Raw genomic sequence first — 18,483 nt, 5'->3', positions numbered from 1 at the left:
GGGATGAGTCATCCTCATGAAAAAAGAGGGCCTCTGAAAAGAGCCGTTTCAGCACCAGACTGCCGGGACAGCTCCTGCTCTGTCCAACACACAGACCAGAGACCTGTCAATCAACCTGTCGGATCGTCTGTGTGCAAGACAATCATTGCTCTCCAGGACTACATAACGGCAGTACCTTGAGTATGTATCCTGCTCTCCCTCATCCCCTCTTTCTCTCTTTCTCTCTCTTTCTATCCCCTTGTTCTGTCTCTTTCCTCTCTCTCTCTCTCTCTCTCTCTCCTCCTCTGTCTCTCTCCCTTTTTCGTCTCTTTCTCCCGATTCGGTTCAATTTGCAGTGGGTTTGTGGGCATGACAAAGACACAAACACTGTTAAATCATTCAAAAGAGAATGAAATTGTATCTGTAGCACACTGACAACAAGACCGAGAGGAAACAAGTCAATTAGACAGCAGCAGCCAGTGTGAGACAATCCTCTACCCCTAGGGTACATCTCCTGGAATTTGGTATGCCTACTGTCTTTCTTTCTCTCTCTCCCCCTCTCTCTCTTTCTTTACCATTCTGTCTCCCTTTTTTTTCTTTTTTAAATTGTGTATCCCTCTCTCTTTTCTCTGCTCCCACTGTGTCTTTCCCTTCCTCTCTACCTCCACCTCTCTGTCTCCCTCTCCTCTCCCCTCTCTCCCTCTCCTCTCCCTCTCTCTCCCTCTCCTCTCCCCTCTCTCCCTCTCCTCTCCCTCTCTCTGTGTTTCCCTGTCCTCCCTCTCTTCTCGCTCTCACTTTGGTGAATTATTCATCAGTCTGTGTATGTCGTTAATCAGCACTTGTTCAAAAGATATGATCAGAGAGAGAGAGAGAGAGAGAGAAAAAAAGAGAGAGAGAGAGAGAGAGAGAGAGAGAGAGAGAGAGGTGGGGGAGGGGAGGGGAAGGAGGGGCACTGGTCTGTCACAGTTGAGAACAAGACACAGATGGAGAGAGAGGGGGTGGAATGATAGAGTGAGAGAGGGAGAGGGGAGAAGAGAGGAAAAGGGGAGAGAGGGAGAGGCAGAGGCAACGAGATGGTGGGAAAATCATAAGGAGAGGAGAGAGAGGGTGGCAAAGAGATGGAGGGAGAGAGGAAAGAAGGGGAGGGGTAGAGAGAGAGGGGGGAGAATAGAACAGGGTAGAGGAATGAGGGGTGGAGAATGGTAAGAAGAAGAGGGATAATGATCGTGAGGAGGAGAGAGGACAGGGAAGGGGATAGACCAGAGAGAGGCTGTGGGGGCGGGACTGAGAGAGGAGGAAACAGATTGGTGCACATGTTGAAACAGACACATTGGCTGACTGGTCACATTCAACCTTTTTACATTTACACATTCACTCCGCCCCCGAGAGAGGGAGAGCGGTTAATAAAGTCAGCAACCACAGCAATGTCTACTAGGGAGGAGAAAAACAAACAGACAATGATAGAGAGAGAAAGAACGACGGAACGGGTGATAGTGAAGAATGGAGAAACGGAGGAAAACAAGGCGACAATGATTTAGAGAGCGAACTAAAGCGAGGAGGGGTTTTAAGACGAGAAAGGTTAATGTATTGATCTGGTGGGAGAAAAACACAGAGAGAGAGACAGAGAGAGAGTAGCGGTGTGTGGTTGGCAGCTCAGGGGGCATTGATAAGACAGGGCTGTGATCAAACGTGTGTGGGGACTGTCAGAGACTAACCTCTCTTATCCAATTGTCTCTCAGTAGTTCAGGTGTTTCACCTTACTCAATACTGATCCCTATAGATCCATTCTAATCCACGCAGCCTGATGGGTACCAGGTGTGAAGAGGCAGGGGGGTGGTGGGGGGGTGTGGCGGTACCTCTGAGGCCTGCCATGAGTGGGATTGACACTCACTGTCAATCACTGGCTGATGTATCCCATGGGGAGCCCTTCGCACTCGACATCAAACAGGAACACAGCCATCGATTGAGAGCGGATGACTGCCTTGCTCATCGGAGGGTCCGTTCCCACCACCACCACCACCACCACTAGCAAGAGGCCACTGCTGCCTCCACCCACCGCGTGGCATTGGACACCGATCCGCACAGAGCTCACACACAGCTTCATGCAGCAGATCCAGCCTAATCTACACTCCTCAGCATACTAAGCCACATACATCCCCTCTAATCTGCACAAGAGCAGCATTCCAGAACTCTCCATGTGTGAAAAACCCACACCAGAGCCATTATACTCTGCAATGGTCTGTAGTACACAACACTTACCCACACTCCACTCTGTGGAACTCAACACTGATTCATCACCTTGTCCCACAATAACAATTACCAAGGTTCAAATTACACACAGACTCTTGGGGGTGTCGTAAAAAAACTCGTAGGCTGGCCTGGGTTATCAATTCTAATGTTTCACATTAATATTTCAAAGCTTATAGGGCAGCTCTGATTTGCTATGGGAGCGCCCAACACACAAGCAAATGACAGTTTGATGACAGTTAGCTGTGTTCCAGCTCAGACGTCTGGTGATATTACCTGTGTCCAGCTGCCTGTTGCCATCTCGAAGGATGTAGATGAACTCCTGGCAGCGTTCGCTCTGGCTGTACTTCCCTGGGGGGAAGCAGAATTCCTCCACCAACACGAGTGCCTTCTTACACAGGTCTTCATCCCAGTCCCCCGACATCCTCCTATCCGCATCGCACTCCCACCCGCAGTCAGCCAATCACAGCGCAGCCCTCGCCGCCCTCACCTATCGGACGGCGTCTGGGGAAGAAGAGGGGTTGGTCCGGCCACCTTCTTTGGAGGGTCAACTAGGAGATAAGGGGTGAGGCCTATGGAGACTGAACCAATCGGGGGTATGGGGAGGGGCTCTGATGGGCGTTGTCTACTCGGGCTGGGTCAAGCAGAGACCCTCCCTGTCTGATACACCCATTAATGTGTGAGCCACACCCACCCCTTTGGCTTTTCCTGACAAGAAAATAACAGATTACATTAGTAAGTGATGGGGAAAGAGAATAAGACAATAATATTATGATCATTGTTGTTCTTTTTTTTATCATAATGTAAAAGTCTTATTGTAGAAAATCTTTCACAATGATTACATACCTCTATCCGAGTTGAATGTACAGTCTAGGATACCAGGTCATCATTACATTGTAGGTCAGAGTGGAATCACTCCACATAAATGTTTATGATGTTTAGATTATCTTCTCCACCAGGATTCAACTGAACAATACTCGTTTATGCCTCTGAGAAATTCATAACCTTTTGCTTGCTCTGGTTTTCTTAATGTCGCAGAGATAGACGAATAATTCTGGTAGGGAACTGTCCTTCTCACAACACCATTAGAGCATAGTTGCGATCCAGGTCATGTAGTTCCAACAGCACTCAATGGGATGCTGTAGTTTTCCTAGGGCTCAGCCGTAGATTTGTGGAATGCTTTTCAAATGGCTCCAACATCACCTGAAAGGCAATGAAAACAGATCAATGGAAGAGGTGGATGAGGTCAAGGACGAAACACACAATACACAGCATGAGCAAATGTGATAATATTACACTGCATCCCATCTTGGTATTTTAATGCTTTGAGTCGTACATCTAACGTGAAATAGTAGTGTATTAAGTTCTCATCCAGACATTGTGTCCTCATTGTCCTTTACTCAGTGTGGAACTTCATCTACATGCAGACCTCTTTAACATTCTCTCTTTGTTTTGAACTCAATCTGTCTCTAAAAAGCAGGTCAATGCCCCAACTCTCTCTCTCTACTGCAGTTCTCTCCCTTTCTCACAGCCTGTGTGTCTGCAGGGATTGTAACCAGGGGAACACATAGTAAAAGTAAGTCTACCGATACGTGAATAACAGAATAACTATATTCAAGAATAGAACTGGAATACTGTAATATGAAGCTTATCATAAAATTATCTGCCCTTAAGATCCCCTCCTCAATGAGGGGTCTGCAAGATTGTCCAATGAGATGCCTTGTCAGTGAGAGGTAAGCCCATTGCTCCAATAAGATTCCTCCCCAGCCAGAGGAAAGGCTATTGATCATTTGATGTATGATGTTCTGTGAAATGTCAGCCTTAGTCTTTGTGCAGTGACTGGCACCGTGGTAGCAAAGTGCTGCTTATGTGCCTATCTATCTCCCTGCCGATCCATCAATCAATCAAAGCGTTAAGGTGACACATATTTCACTCAGGAGGACAAGGCTCAAGACAAGACACGTTTGCACACACCCTCCCTCACTTTGCCCCTCTCTACCTCAAACCTGCTTGATCGGCTTGTCAGGGCAGTCAGTACGCCTGGATGTGAATCTAAAGGTAACTCAGACGACACAAGGTCCATTTATCTGTCCATCTCAGCTCAGTCCACTGTAGAACAAGTCAGATATTAGCGTATTAAAAAGCTACACAGACCCGACATCCAACACTCTACCCCCCTAATGCCCTCTCCCTCCTCCCAAACTAAGATAGTAAATCTGTCTGAGTGTGACTTTAAAACCCAGCATATCTCAGTCTGAGGAATGGCTGTCTGGCACAAAACTGGTACTCTGAAATGCCATCAAGAATATCAGGGGGAGAGGGGGAGGCAGAAAGAGAGAGTGAGAGAGGAAGAGAGTAGGGCGTGAGTGAGGGAGAAGACAGGCAAGAGAGAGGGAAGGAAAAAAGAGAAGAGGCATTACATTGACATTAAATTGAGGAAGAGACAGAAGATAAAGAAGAAGAATGAAAGGAAGGGTGATAAGAAAGGAGGAGAGGAAATGAGGGGCTGGAGGCAGTGGTGACATAGCAACAACAGTAATCAACGGCTGGCTGAGCAATTTACTAGAAGCTAAATATTTACAGAGGCTGGTTATTTGATAAATATGCCTTCAGGAACGTGCAGACTAATCTTTCCCTTCAGAGAATGCCCTATACCGAGACACATACCGCCACAAAGGAAAACTACACCTCCCACAGACATTCCATTGACTGCTGTCCTGTTTTAAATCAATAACCTCAGGCAACCAATACACCACAACCGATGCCGGTCAACCAATAAGGTCGCTGTCCAATTGCAGTACAGACACTAGCTAGCACACAAGGTCATAGACTAATCACACTACAGAGAACAGCAAACCAGGACGAGCTCTGTCCAATCACACACAAGAGACTAGGCAACCAGTGAGGCCAATGTACAATCACACGACAGAGGCTGGAGAAACCGGTAAGATCACTGTCCAATCACAATCACACAACAGGGTCCTGGCACGGGTGAGGTCAACAGTCCAATCATTAAATCAAGTTCCGCCATCCAGTAAGGTCAAAGACGGATAACCAGTGTTGCCGCCCAATCCTAAGGCAGGAGGCATGTGGTTAGAAATGTCATTGTCCAATCATCACATCCTCAAGCTAAACACATTTGAATGTGACAAATGATGCTGACTAAACTACCCTTAAGTGCTGGTGGTAGGCCAAATTAGTTTTTTGCTATTTAATGAGTCGGGTTTGTATTTGCTTTGGGGAAGTAGATTCTGGACATGTGCTTAGGGCACTCTCTCCCCAGGGCTGATGATGAATCTCTGAGGTCCTGCCAGGTTTTAAGGGAAAATCAAAAAGGCAGAGGAGGGGAGCAGAGTGGGTGTGCATACACACATCAAAAATATGAAACTATAAAGGCCCACATGTCATTCAGGGGGATCATGTCAGAGAATTTGATTGCAATCTCAAATCTCAAGGTGAAATCCAAACTCTTTCAATTGGTCTGCTCTTCAGAGGGTGACTTTACATCTGTCTGGAAGTATGAAGTACCATGTCTGGAACTTACTATATTGTGTGTAATACAAATGTTACATGGCATACTGTAGCCTAGTTCTATGGTAAACCTGTAAAATATCATATGATTTACTCATAATGATTATTGCAGAGATTATAGTAACAATATCAGCAATATCTTTAGTCAACCAATCAAATTGTATAGTGCTTTTAACAAAACAGTTCAGTCACAAAGTCCTAAACAGAAACCCAAACCTAACATTTTGTGATGTTGAACATTGTGCCATGGCATTCTGCACACTGCTGAGTTAACCCTGACACAGTTTTCACATTATGTTATGTTATGTCATGTTGACACTCCCAAAACCCTTTATTAGGAACACCTGTACACCTTCTCATGGTGGAGGTGGTGTAATGGTGTGGGGAATGTTGGCACACTTTGGGTTCGTTAACACCAATTAATCATCACTTGAATGCCACAGCCTATTTGAGTATTGTTGCTAACCATGTGCATCCCTTCATGGCCACAATTTCCAGCATGATCATGCACCATCACCATGTCACAAAGAAAAAGTCGTCTCAAACTGGTTTCATGAAAATGACAATGAGTTCAGGGTTCTTCAGTGGCCTTCCCAGTCACCGGATCTGAATCCAATAGAACCAATATAATCTTTGGGATGTGGTAGAATGGGAGATTCATAGCTTGAAAGTGCACCTGAAAAATCTGCAGGAATTGCGTGATGCAATCATGTCATCATGGACCAGAATCTCAAAGGAATGTTTCCAACATCTTGTGGAATCAATGCCACGAAGAATTGAGGCTGTTTTGAGAGCAAAGGGAGGCCCTACCCAGTATTAGTATGGTGTTCCTCAAGTGCTCGGTGAGTGTATTTTTTTTACTGACACACACAATCTACTCCACACATTTCAAAGTGAAAGAAAAATGATTAAAACAATTTCTAGAAATAATTAAAAATGAATAACCAAAACGTTTTAATAAGTATGTGAACCCTTGACAATGGCAAACCAAAATTAGTACAAAGCACTCAAATTACCCTAGTTAACCAAGTTACATAATAGTTGGAGGGGCTCCATCTGTGTGAAAAAAAGTGGTTTACATTATTTATTAAGAAACATTAATCTTTCTGAAAGGTTCCTGTCTATCATTAAAAAGTAGTATTAGATTAGGCCATTCCCCCCAAGTGAGGTGTTGTTTATACTGTTTAGTATTATTTAGTTGTGAAGCACTTTGTGACATTTGTCTATGTAAAAAGTCCAATACAAATAAACTTGATTGATTGATTGATTGATCTGGCCTCTTTTTTGATAAGCCAGTTTTGAGGAGTGACTAAGATGTTATTGACCCATAGATAGTTTTCTTCCAAAAAAATCAAAATTAAATACATTTTAATTTCAGGCTCCAATGTAACAAAATGTGAAGGCATCTTTTTTGAGGCACTTCCATTTTCTTTTCACCACCACAGAGGTAATTCGATCAAAGCAATTTGGATTAGTTTCAGAGTTCAATCAAACATTTGGATGGGTTTAGAAGATTTCCTCCCGTTTCACTTCACATATGCATGGCTGAGTTTTAAATCTCTAAATCAATCTCCCCTATTCCCCTCACAGGCCCGTGCTCAGCCTCAAACTCAAATCTATTTTTACATTCTTTTTTTTTTACAAATAAAACTTGTGTTTTTAAATATAACTCCCTTGCTTTTCGATGTCTCTATTTATGACAACTAAACCAATGCCTGTGAGAGAGAAAAAAAATGTAAATGAGCACGGACAGATCCTATATTTAGGTCGAGAATATGAACGTTACAACAGACACGGTAACAGACAGGTAATCCATTCGATATTCCTAACAGGATGTTTCAACCATATCTCAATGAAGCTGCTTGCGTTTTCTATTTACTGCTACACTCCTTCTCTTCTTTTCTTTTCTTTTCTTTTATCTGGGGAGACATCTTAAATCTAACCTCTCATTATTTCCAGTAATGTTTTGTTTTCACCTGAGGAAGGATTACCCTCTAGCCTGAAAACCAACAGGATATTGTACGCTTAGTGTTTGATGAATTTTCACACACTTTCTGATCCATTCATGTATCATCACGCTAACTAACACTATGACATTACAATTCCTATATCTCTATTCATTTCTAACTCAAGCATTGCTCTTTCTCCTCTCCCCTGCTCTTTGGTATCTGTCCTCTGCGCTTGGTTGCTTTGTTCTGTAGCGCTGTCTTTTCGGCTGTATTCTATTGTATTGTATCATAGCTCCCAACCACTTCAGTCCTCTAAGCTCATCCTCTCAGACCTCCCAGCCAGTGCATGGGCCATCCGTGATTCACAGAGGTCGTGACCTCTGTTTGCTAGCTCTTGTACCGCCCTACTTCCTACTATCAGTCTAGGCCGATATGATCTGTGCTGCTTGCTCATTCGACTGTGTCAGACTGATGCACAAGGGTAAATACTGGTAATACAAAGTATTTTTACTGTTACAAAAGTGGACTCAAGTGTTTTGCCGTGACAGAGAGGGCGCTATACAAGGCCAAGATTGAAGACGGGAGTATTAATGTCTATTGACTGAAGGTAATAGCTTTGCTGCGACTCAGCCTTTGGGTAACTAGGCTGTCCTATAATAGCTCCTGGACATGCTTTTAGTAAATATACGACTTGGACGATGCCTTAATTTCCATTTATGTCCATACCTTGCCACATAAACACACACACACACACACACACACACACACGCGCGCGCACACACACACACACACACACACACACACACACACACACACACACATCCGCACACACACACATACATGCACACACACACATACATGCACACTCACACTCTCTCACACACACACACACACACACACACTTAAGACTGATGTGCTGCATGCCACGGCTCTCTGCTGCTCAAGCCCTCAGAGTGTCTAAATTATCTATAACATCACACAGGAAACTGAGAGCGAGAGGCCAGTGAGGAACCCTGGGATACTGGTGCCGCTCTTCCTGTTGAGAGCCGGTGAAATAAGCACATATGCAGAGCAGCTCACATGACCAGTAGGCTACTCAGATAGGGAACATTAACACCCACACAGAGAGAATGGGTAGCTTCATTTAATTTTTCACTGACAGTTACATCAAACTCAGTCGGCCAACATGAATACATCTGTGACTGTGGTTACATGGACACATTCATATTTGCATAATTATGGTACTCTATCTCATGAAGCCAGAGCAACTGTCCCTTTGATCGGGCGAGAGGGGTGGGGTAAGGGGGTCTGGGTGGAAGGGAATTACGCACGTTTCAGCCCGTCCACAATCGTGTGGTGTGGTGTGTGTGTGTGTGTGTGTGTGTGTGTGTGTGTGTGTGTGTGTGTGTGTGTATGTGTGTGTGTGTGTGTGTGTGTGTGTGTGTGTGTGTGTGTGTGTGTGTGTGTGTGTGTGTTTCACCCTATACATACACCTATACTATATATACATTGCAATTGCATTAAAAAGTTTAATTAACCCTACAGCAATGGTAATACACTACGACAGATTCAAAACCACATACATGCTCTGTACGCAAGAGAATGGGCATAGGCTATCACATATATGCATTCCATAACGCTCGACCCATACGCTGTGCAGTAAAATAAAATCTTGCATGAGCAGAACATTGCATAGATCGTTCTTCAATGTGCCTGGTAAAATCGAACATACATACTGACGGTTAAGTGCCATACGTACTGGAGGCTATTATAGGCTATATTACACCTACGTTGATAACACTGGCTATTATTGTAAATAACCCACATAATGCACAGCATAGGCGTCTATTATGGTAACAATGAAATATCATCCTACCTCTGTGTTGCCTCCGAGCCCGAGCCCTCTCTCTCTCTCTCATACAAGCCCTTTTACATCCAAACACTATTTTTCAGATGCGACGCGTTTAAATGAACATTCCGCCCTCTCCCCCAAGACAGGAAAATGAGCTCAAATACTGCACCTGGGATGGAGGGATGAGGCGGAGGGGTAGACTGAGAGGGAGAAATTAACAATATGGTATATCTCCGCTCCCCTCTCCCTCTTTCCTATTTTCTTTTCTTAGAATGTTTTTTTCTGTCTTCTCACCCTCGTTTTTTCTCTCTATTTCACTCTCCCCTCCCTCCCTCTCTTTCCCTTGTGCTCAGAATACTAAGCGGGCTCCGTCTCCGCTCACTCACTGTACAGCGAGACCAGTGCTAAAGACATACTGATGTATATGTGGGGTAGAGGGGAGAGAGAGCGCGGGGAGGGGAGGGGAAGGTAGAGGCAGTGTGTGAGGAGGGGGTTGCTTGGATGCGAGGAGACGGATGGAGGGATGGGGACCACTGTGGTTCGGCCCACGGCCAAAGGGATATGGCTTATGTGCCATAGAGACCGAAGGAGTCCCCCCAGTGATAGAAGCCCGCATCTAGTTAGCAGGACGAGTCGTGAGGTAATTTTTCCTATGCAGTTAATGACATGATACCATATTTTCAAAAAATATGTCACAACATTCAAAACGACTGTACAGGAAAACGTAATACAGTATTATGTGTGGTATCCCAAAGGTTTTTTTTCTTCCTGTGGGCAGACCATGTGATCATAGCCTACTTGAATGAGTTTAGACATCTCATACAGTAACTGCTGTGACTAGGCCTATAACGTTGGCCGGGACTACCGTTCCCAGTTATGTAAGTCATCTCTCTAGCAGTCAAGCTGATCATAGCATATGGGGCGTTTGCCATAATACTGTAGCTCACAGAGATGCACAGAGTTAAAGCCAGGATTTACTTGTACATTTATTATAGAATGAAGCTCTGGCCTATACACCAATTAAAGCCCTTCAGGTTACCTGTGTGCATGTATGAGACAGACAGTATGCTATCTAACTAACTTATGAGATGGAAGACAGAAAGAGGCTGAGTGCAGGGCCCTGAAGCCAGGGTGATTGACGGATAAATGAACGTAAACAGCAGCCTCTGCTATCTGTCACTGCAGAGCATAAAAGAGGTTGAGACAGGAAATGCGAGAGGACAGTGCAGATACAGAGAGAGTGAAAGAGAGAGAGAATGTGAAAGGACAGGTCAGAAACAGAGGACAAGGGAGTGATAAACTTGAAGAAGAGAAAAGGTTCGAAAAGGCAAATAGGATTGAGACAGGAGAAACTAAAAGCTTGCCCTGCGGCTGCAGCCACTGTCCAAACTGGGACCTTGTCTCTTTTAGGACAAGAACTGGCACGACACTTCTCTCTCCCTTAGCTCTGTCTAACATACTGTACTAGCTTGTACACACATGCATGCACAGGCACACACAGAGACACACACACACGCATGCACTGTCACACCCACGACACACGACACACGACACACACACACCGACACACACAAACACACACACACACACACACACACACACACACACACACACACACACACACGTGCACACACTCTTGAAAACAGTCATTGATGGAAGAATCAGTAATTTGTATTCCTTTTGTTAACTTGTATTCTTTTCTTTTTTTTTATTGATTTCAGAGACAAACATGCCACATAGTATAACAAATGCACACCCAACATATTCAAGATGTTGGGGGATGTCATGTTGACTCCGGAGCCTATATCCCTTAATCCTAGAGGAGACCCCAGTGGTGGGACAGGTCAAACAAAACCTTATCCCCAGGCAAAGCCTGGAATAACAACCACTTAAACCTGGCCATAGTGGGAGTGAATGTGCTTAAGTATTTGTCATTATTTGATTTCAGTGAATCACGCGACTGCGAGACATGGCTCCTAATCAGAAACATGTGTTGTGGGGGAAGTGGTGTGGGAGATGATTGATGCAAAGAAAAGCCATTGGATGTTTACATCGTTTACCTCTGTGTACAGTTTCTTCCAGTCTTTTTGTGTAAGGTAAACAGAGGCCAAGTTTGAGGCCAAGGTTGGTCCACCTGACCTCCTGAGCATTTGGGCGGAAGTGTCTGGGAACGGGTTAGGTTAGACATACCTCAACACAATCAATGAAATGAGGGGGAAGAGAAGAGAGGAGAGGAGGGAGGGAGAGTTGGTAAGAAAGTTTGAATCTTGGGTGTTCCTGTTTGGAAATGCTCAATTTTAGTGTCACATCTAATTAGCTTCTGTGTTTTTATGTATTTGCCCTCTCTAACCAAAAGTCTCTCTACTCATTCTTCATCCCTTCATTTTCATCTGTTACCATGACGACCATTTCTCAGGGTGAGTCGCCCACACCTCTCTTTCTCCTTCCTTTGCTTTTCATTTCCTTGCCGTGACTCCTGTCTTTCCCTCCTACTCCCTGTCCCTCTATCACTCTCTCTCTCTCTCTCTCTCTCTCTCTCTCTCTCTCTCTTTCTCTCTCTCTCTTTATTTCTTTCATCCTTTCTTTCTTTTATTTTTATTGGAAGCTATATATTTAATCTTTAAAGCCAAATTGGAAGTATATAATGAATGTCAACTTCCAAGTGAAGGTATCAAATATGATAAAGGAACCCACATGAATCTACTCCATCCTGAGTGTCCTTGACAGAGACACTCATTTGAAGGACAGTAAAAGATACTTTACAATGCATTAGTCTTTACTCTATCTCTTTCAAGTCTTTCAAAACTGCCAATCTCGGGAGCTGTGATTCAACATATTCCAAACCAAGGCATTCACTGCACCCATCTTCTGTTATGCACAAACCAGGCTCATCAAAGTAGGTTCTGAATCACTTGTTGTCTAGTCATTTCCTTTTCATCCCATTTGTTTCTCTGTTCTCTTAACCCAGCTGCTGGGAGTGAGCGTGTTGGTGATGATGAGGTCACTTCCCTGGCCTTTGTCTCAGTGTGTTCAATAACATCTTTCTGCTACCTGTCAATCATATAACATCTTTCTGCTTGTGTATGTGTGTCTTCAACACCTCCATAAAGGGTGATGATGATGATGATGATGATGATGATATGTGGCAAAACATATAATTAAATGCTGTGAAAATAACATTCAAAGACGTCTTGAGGCTCAATTTAAGATTATTCATAAATGAAATGTGACAACTACTGTATAAGATGTAAATATGATCCTGTCTGCTCTCCGAGGTACATATTTTCACATTTTGGACATGCCCAAAGATTGTATCATTTTGGAAATGTTGAGATTCCAAATATGTTGGGTTTTACTGAACCTTACTGACTATGTTTTAGGTTTAGATGTGAGCACCTCTTCTGGACAGAGACACCAGAAAATCCTTAGAATTCTATGGTGTGCAGCTAGGCTGTCGATATTCTGAACATGGAAACTCCTACAAGTATTTCTAGAAAAGTTGATCTACCTCTTCTCCATGGAAAGACTGTCTAGTGTTTTAAACAATAACCTTGACAATTTCAAGAGGGACCCGTTCCTCTATTTATGTACTGTATGCCAGCTACAGCAAGGAATGGCTATCCCTGATATTTATTATTAATAATACATTAATGCATGAATTGTTATAATGTGACCCAGCTCCAGATATGACATGTAGATAATTGTTATTTAGTACTAAGTATTATTATAATTTTGTATTATTACAACTATTGCCATTATTTTGTATAATAATAACAATAATAATATTAATAATAATAATAATAATTATTATTATTATTATAGTGTTTGTGTATGTGTTTTGTTTTTTGAAATCCCTTGTAAAGATGATTTTGTCCAGTATACTGTACAAGAAATAATAATAAAAACATTGAAAGAGATGATGATGATGAAGATGATAAAGATGATGATGAAGAGGATGAATGAATAGTATGTATGAATTATATGAATACATGCACATATTGTAACAGCCTGTTTGGTAGTTTGTTTGCTTCCCCTTAGGTTTGTGTACAGTATGTGTATGTCTGTGCATGTGTGTTTGTTTGTGTTTGTGTACACGCGTGTCTGTGAGTGCACAAGTAAAATTGTGCAATCAAAATCATATTTCCCCTGTTTTCCTCAGAAGGGCTATTGCTCCCACATTTCTCATCCCGAGGGACAACCCCAGCAGCAGTGGCAGCAGTGGCGGCGGCGGTCTTTCTGTTGATATAGGCGTTTTTTTCTCCACAGTGATACAGTGTGCCCTATATATCACGTCACTTTGGCTAAACTGCTCCGCTGTTGAGATGTCCATTTTAAAGCTTGATGCACTCTTTCTGTATGGATCTGGCTGCCATGCCAGTGAAGCACTCTGCTTTGAGAAAGGAATTAAACTTCAGAGGTTTTTCTAAGACAGATTAAATAGGGAGGGGGTGTGTGTAGGGGGGGGGACTGAGGGCAACCCAAACACACAGACCCTGCCAAATGCCAACAGAGATGGGGGAGGGAGTGTGTGTGTGTGTGTGTGTGTGTGTGTGTGTGTGTGTGTGTGTGTGTGTGTGGGGGGAGGGGGGGGGGGCTATATAGTGTATAAACAAGTATAAACAGATAAACAATGTGGGGATAATGTGGAGCAGTGAAAGATGGGAATTGGGGACTGGGAATACAGGAAAAGACAACACAGAATGAGGAGAGAGAGAAAGAGAGAGAGAGAGAGAGGGAGAGATAGAGAGAGAGAGAGAGAGGATTTGTTTGCTGTGTTTTACATGTTTGGTTACTCAAGCTAATGAGCAGCAATTAGACAGCAGCTAATTAACTATGACCATCAGACTGAAACGAGGAGGACAGGGAGACGAAGAGAGAGAGAGAGAGACTGGTGAGTAATGGAGGGCGAGATGACCAAGGAACCATGGAAAGAAAGCTGTAGGCAGTGTGTGTGTGTGTGTGTGTGTGTGTGTGTGTGTGTGTGTGTTGTGTGCGTGTGTGTGTGTGTGTGTGTGTGTGTGTGTGTGTGGTGTGTGTTGTGTGTGTGTGTGTGTGTGTGTGTGTGTGTGTGTGTGTGTGTGGTGTGTGTGTGTGTGTGTGTGTGTGTGTGTGTGTGTGTGCGCGTGCATGAACAGACGTGTGTGAGTGAGATCCAGCAGGGGGAGCTGTGTAAGCTCATGTCACTGTGAGTGTTCTACATGACCATCTGGCCCACACTGTCAGACAACATGCCTAAGTTACTGTTAACTCCCTCACTGCCAGCTATTCTAGGAGATCCATAGAGTGTAACATCTCCCATTGACATTATTGCATCAAGTGAGCTCGGCATGTGTACCTACATGCAGTCAGGATTTAGCCTTTAGTGTATGAAGCCAAAACGGTCCTCGGAGCAGCAACAGATTGAGAGAAATGCTGTCTGTTAAGCTTTATTCTGTTCTTGGATCTGTGCCAGGCTAGTACTGATGTCATAACTTCTGCTTTGGGCTATAAATGGAGGGCGATCAGCACAGAGGAAGGGGTTAATATCTCATTCTGACTGCTGAAGCAGAAACTGGATCCCTCTGGAGTACTCCTTCATCTCTCACTCACTCACTCACACGCATGCACGCACGCACACACACACACACACACACACACACACACACACACACGCGCGATATACTGTTAGCCATTCTCTTGAGTGGCCTGTGCTGCCCTCTCTTTAATTAGGCTAATTGAAAAGCTAGAATAACCATTTTCATGATTGCTCATTATTTTTGGGCAGTTGGAAATGAAAAACGTGCGTATGGACTCGGAGGCCAACAGAGTCAGTCCCTCCCTTTTCCCCTGAGCTGACCCTGTTGGCTGATCAAACCCTCTGTCCCCTGGTCTCTGGCTCTCCTAGTGGCTGGGTGTCTCAGCCCTGGCCTCCCCTGACCTGTGGCTATCCCTGGAGCCAGTCTGGCTGCACTGCTGCCTCTTTAGAGCTTTGGTATATTTCAGGCTCTATCCTGCCTCTGCATCGCCAGCCTGCAGTGATGCACTAGCCTGTGGCCTTGCTGTTATACTCAGGGGTTATGCAGAGTTTTCTTGATAAATTGTAACTGACAGTTCATGTTTATCTGCCCTTGGCATTTCTGTGTTTGTCTGTTCTCTCCCTGGCTAGGCTAACCCCTGGTCGTGGCACTCTATTGGCCCATAGCTGGGGCTGAAGCGCTCCCCTGGGGGCTCTCTAGCTGAGGGAGAGGCAGGCAGGGAGAATGGGAGAACACATCTGGAGCGAGTGGGCCGAGTGTGTGTGACTGACAGGCTGAGAAAACGCTCATATGCTCTGTGTCTCCCCGACAGGGGAGATGAGTCACTCCTCGCACACACACACACACACTCACCCACACACACACACACACACACACACACACACACACACACACACACACACACACACACACACACACACACACACACACACACACACACACACAGGTCTCTGTTTATATCACAGGGGGATAACCAACGGCACTCACACACTCACACAAACATAAACACACAGACACAAACGCACACACACAATTCCCTTTCACTCTCTGAGAATGGATTACTTCATTGAAGACCAAATCTAATCACAAACATTTAAGCCCTGCCGTATGTATACGCCCACTATAACATGCAAACAACATTAGATAAACATTATGCAGACAGTACATACATTCACACATAATTTGCCTTCAAGGAAACTCTATTGTTTCCTCATTAATGTAATGAGAAAGACAAACAAGATTTCTAGGTCTTTCAATAATGGGCTTTCAGCCGCTCTCTCCATGGCAACCCAAAGTTCTTCTTGTCACAACATGATAGATTAGGGCATAAAGACATTTTCCGCTACCCCAGTGTGTATATTTCTCCTCAAGACAGGCTTGCTGTGTGCTGCGTTGCTGGTCCTTTAGCCCTCTCTGCTGGCTGAAATGATGGCTGCGATCAGAACAATGACCGCTCTTGTCCCTTATTGTGCAAACATGCATGTAAGCATTGAAGGACAGAAGTATTTGGAATGTATGTGCATCAATGGAGGCTGGTGGAGGTAGAAATCGGAGGACGGGTCATTGTAATGCACGGAATGGAATGAGGAATGGTATCAAACAAACAAGTGTTTGAGCCCGTTCTCTGATTTCTATCTCCACCAGCCTCCACTGGTGTGCATGAGTACATATGTATGCGTCTGAGTGCATGTGCATTTACGTTTGTATGGTAAGTTAAGGCTATTCACTTGTTCTGTGATGTTACAGTAGATGTTCTATTTTGACAAGAAAGTCCTCGATTGGCTGCCTCCATCACAATAGCTTTGACTGACAGTGGGCAGCTTGTTGTTTAAATGAGAGAGGAGGAGGAGGAGGGCCTCATTGTCCTGTAGATATTAATCTGTAGAGGTCAGTGCCATTCTACTGTGATCAGTTGTCCACGGGTTGACCCTACTAAGATAAACATGGTCGACCAGTTTGTCATTGACAGCCCACTAGCGTTAAATTGGAATGGATGTCACAGGGACCATTAGAATGTAAATGAGCTGTTACCAACTATAATTGCTGTGACAAACAATTCAGTGTTAATTGTTATGTGTTGGCATTGCACTTACAGTGCAAAAAGAGCTTGTGTAATGAATATAAATTGCAGCATTCTCTCACAACAGAACTGGAGGGATGTGCACCCATTTTCTGAAAATTGCTGTGTTCTGATTGGACAATAGCAGACCCAGAGGTGACTTTATTGGATAGGGAGCATGTCAGTCCACCAGAAACTCAGACAGGCAATCATTTCAAGGTGAACGTCACCTTTGAAGGAAAGGTTGCAGAATTAGGTTACTGATTTGTTTCATCCATCTAACTTAAGGTCCCAATACAACATATCACTATACATTTGTATTTTGGGAACATTCTAGATTTCTGACTATACATACTGTAGACTACTCTGTATCCATAAATGAGGTCAAAAATAAATAATTGAGCATTTTTCTTTGCGTGGTATTGTTATCTTGTGTTTCTATCACATTGTTTGTACACAAGTATATTAGTGTTAAAGGGATGCTCCACCAAAACAATGTTTGTTGTCTGCATTTCTTTTCTGAAAAGTCACTTTATTGTCATGGTAACAAAATGCTAAGGTGGATTAGAGTTGACTTTTCAGAAAAATAATGCAGACAAAGTCTTCAGAGAGAGATGTCTGTCATAATATGAGTTGGATTGGAGTGTCTGCAAGGTGTTACATATATGTTACATATACATGTTTCCAGAATGAATGAGGCCCTATTGAGTCTAAAATATGACTACTCAGTATCTAAGGAAGCAACATACAGTATATAACTAAAAACCGTCTGGGCTAATGAACTACAACCACGGTCGGGGCCAAACCAGGAAAAACATATTTTGGGGTAGAGCATCCCTTTAATGTCACTCTCCTTCTGACTGAGAGGTGACATCACTGGGAGATCAAGAGGGGCGATTGACCTGGCTGCTTTATTCTCTGAGTCAGAGATGACTCTGTGTGAGTCTGTGTGTGTGTGTGTGTGTGTGTGTGTGTGTGTGTGTGTGTGTGTGTGTGTGTGCACGCACGTGTCTGTGTGTGTGTCTGTGTGTGTGTGTGTTTGTGTGAGTGACTATCTGCCAGTCAAACTGACAGCTGCACTGATGTGACACTATAAACACACACATGCTCCAGGGCAACTCTTCAACACCGAGCCTGGGATATGATGGGATAGTTATTCACATCACACACACACACACACACACACACACACACACACACACACACACACACACACACACACAAACAAATGTTGTAAATAAACTTACAAATAAACAGGTCACTCCCAATTTCAAGAATATATCAGCACATTCTCTGTATTATCATCATTTATTTCATTCCATTCTTTAGAAAGGCACTTTAGAAGGGCTA

The 18,483-nt window shown here is 43.9% G+C and overlaps 1 protein-coding gene across 1 annotated transcript in view; it reads right to left on the bottom strand.

The window, feature by feature from the left end:
- The window catches only part of syt3 (synaptotagmin III), a gene marked incomplete at both ends in the record, with an annotated part of 11,927 nt that extends 9,277 nt beyond the window's left edge, over positions 1 to 2,650 (bottom strand). The window contains one exon of the mRNA XM_083677695.1: positions 2,503 to 2,650. Within this exon, the coding sequence (XP_083533821.1) occupies positions 2,503 to 2,650 (148 nt within the window). The remainder of the gene's footprint in view (positions 1 to 2,502) is intronic.
- Positions 2,651 to 18,483: the final 15,833 nt, after the last annotated feature.

This window comes from Argentina silus (assembly GCF_951799395.1).
Source record: "Argentina silus genome assembly, chromosome: 9".
Taxonomy (NCBI): domain Eukaryota; kingdom Metazoa; phylum Chordata; class Actinopteri; order Argentiniformes; family Argentinidae; genus Argentina; species Argentina silus.
Note: the sequence above shows the minus strand (reverse complement) of the source record. Positions and strands in the feature narration are given on the sequence as shown.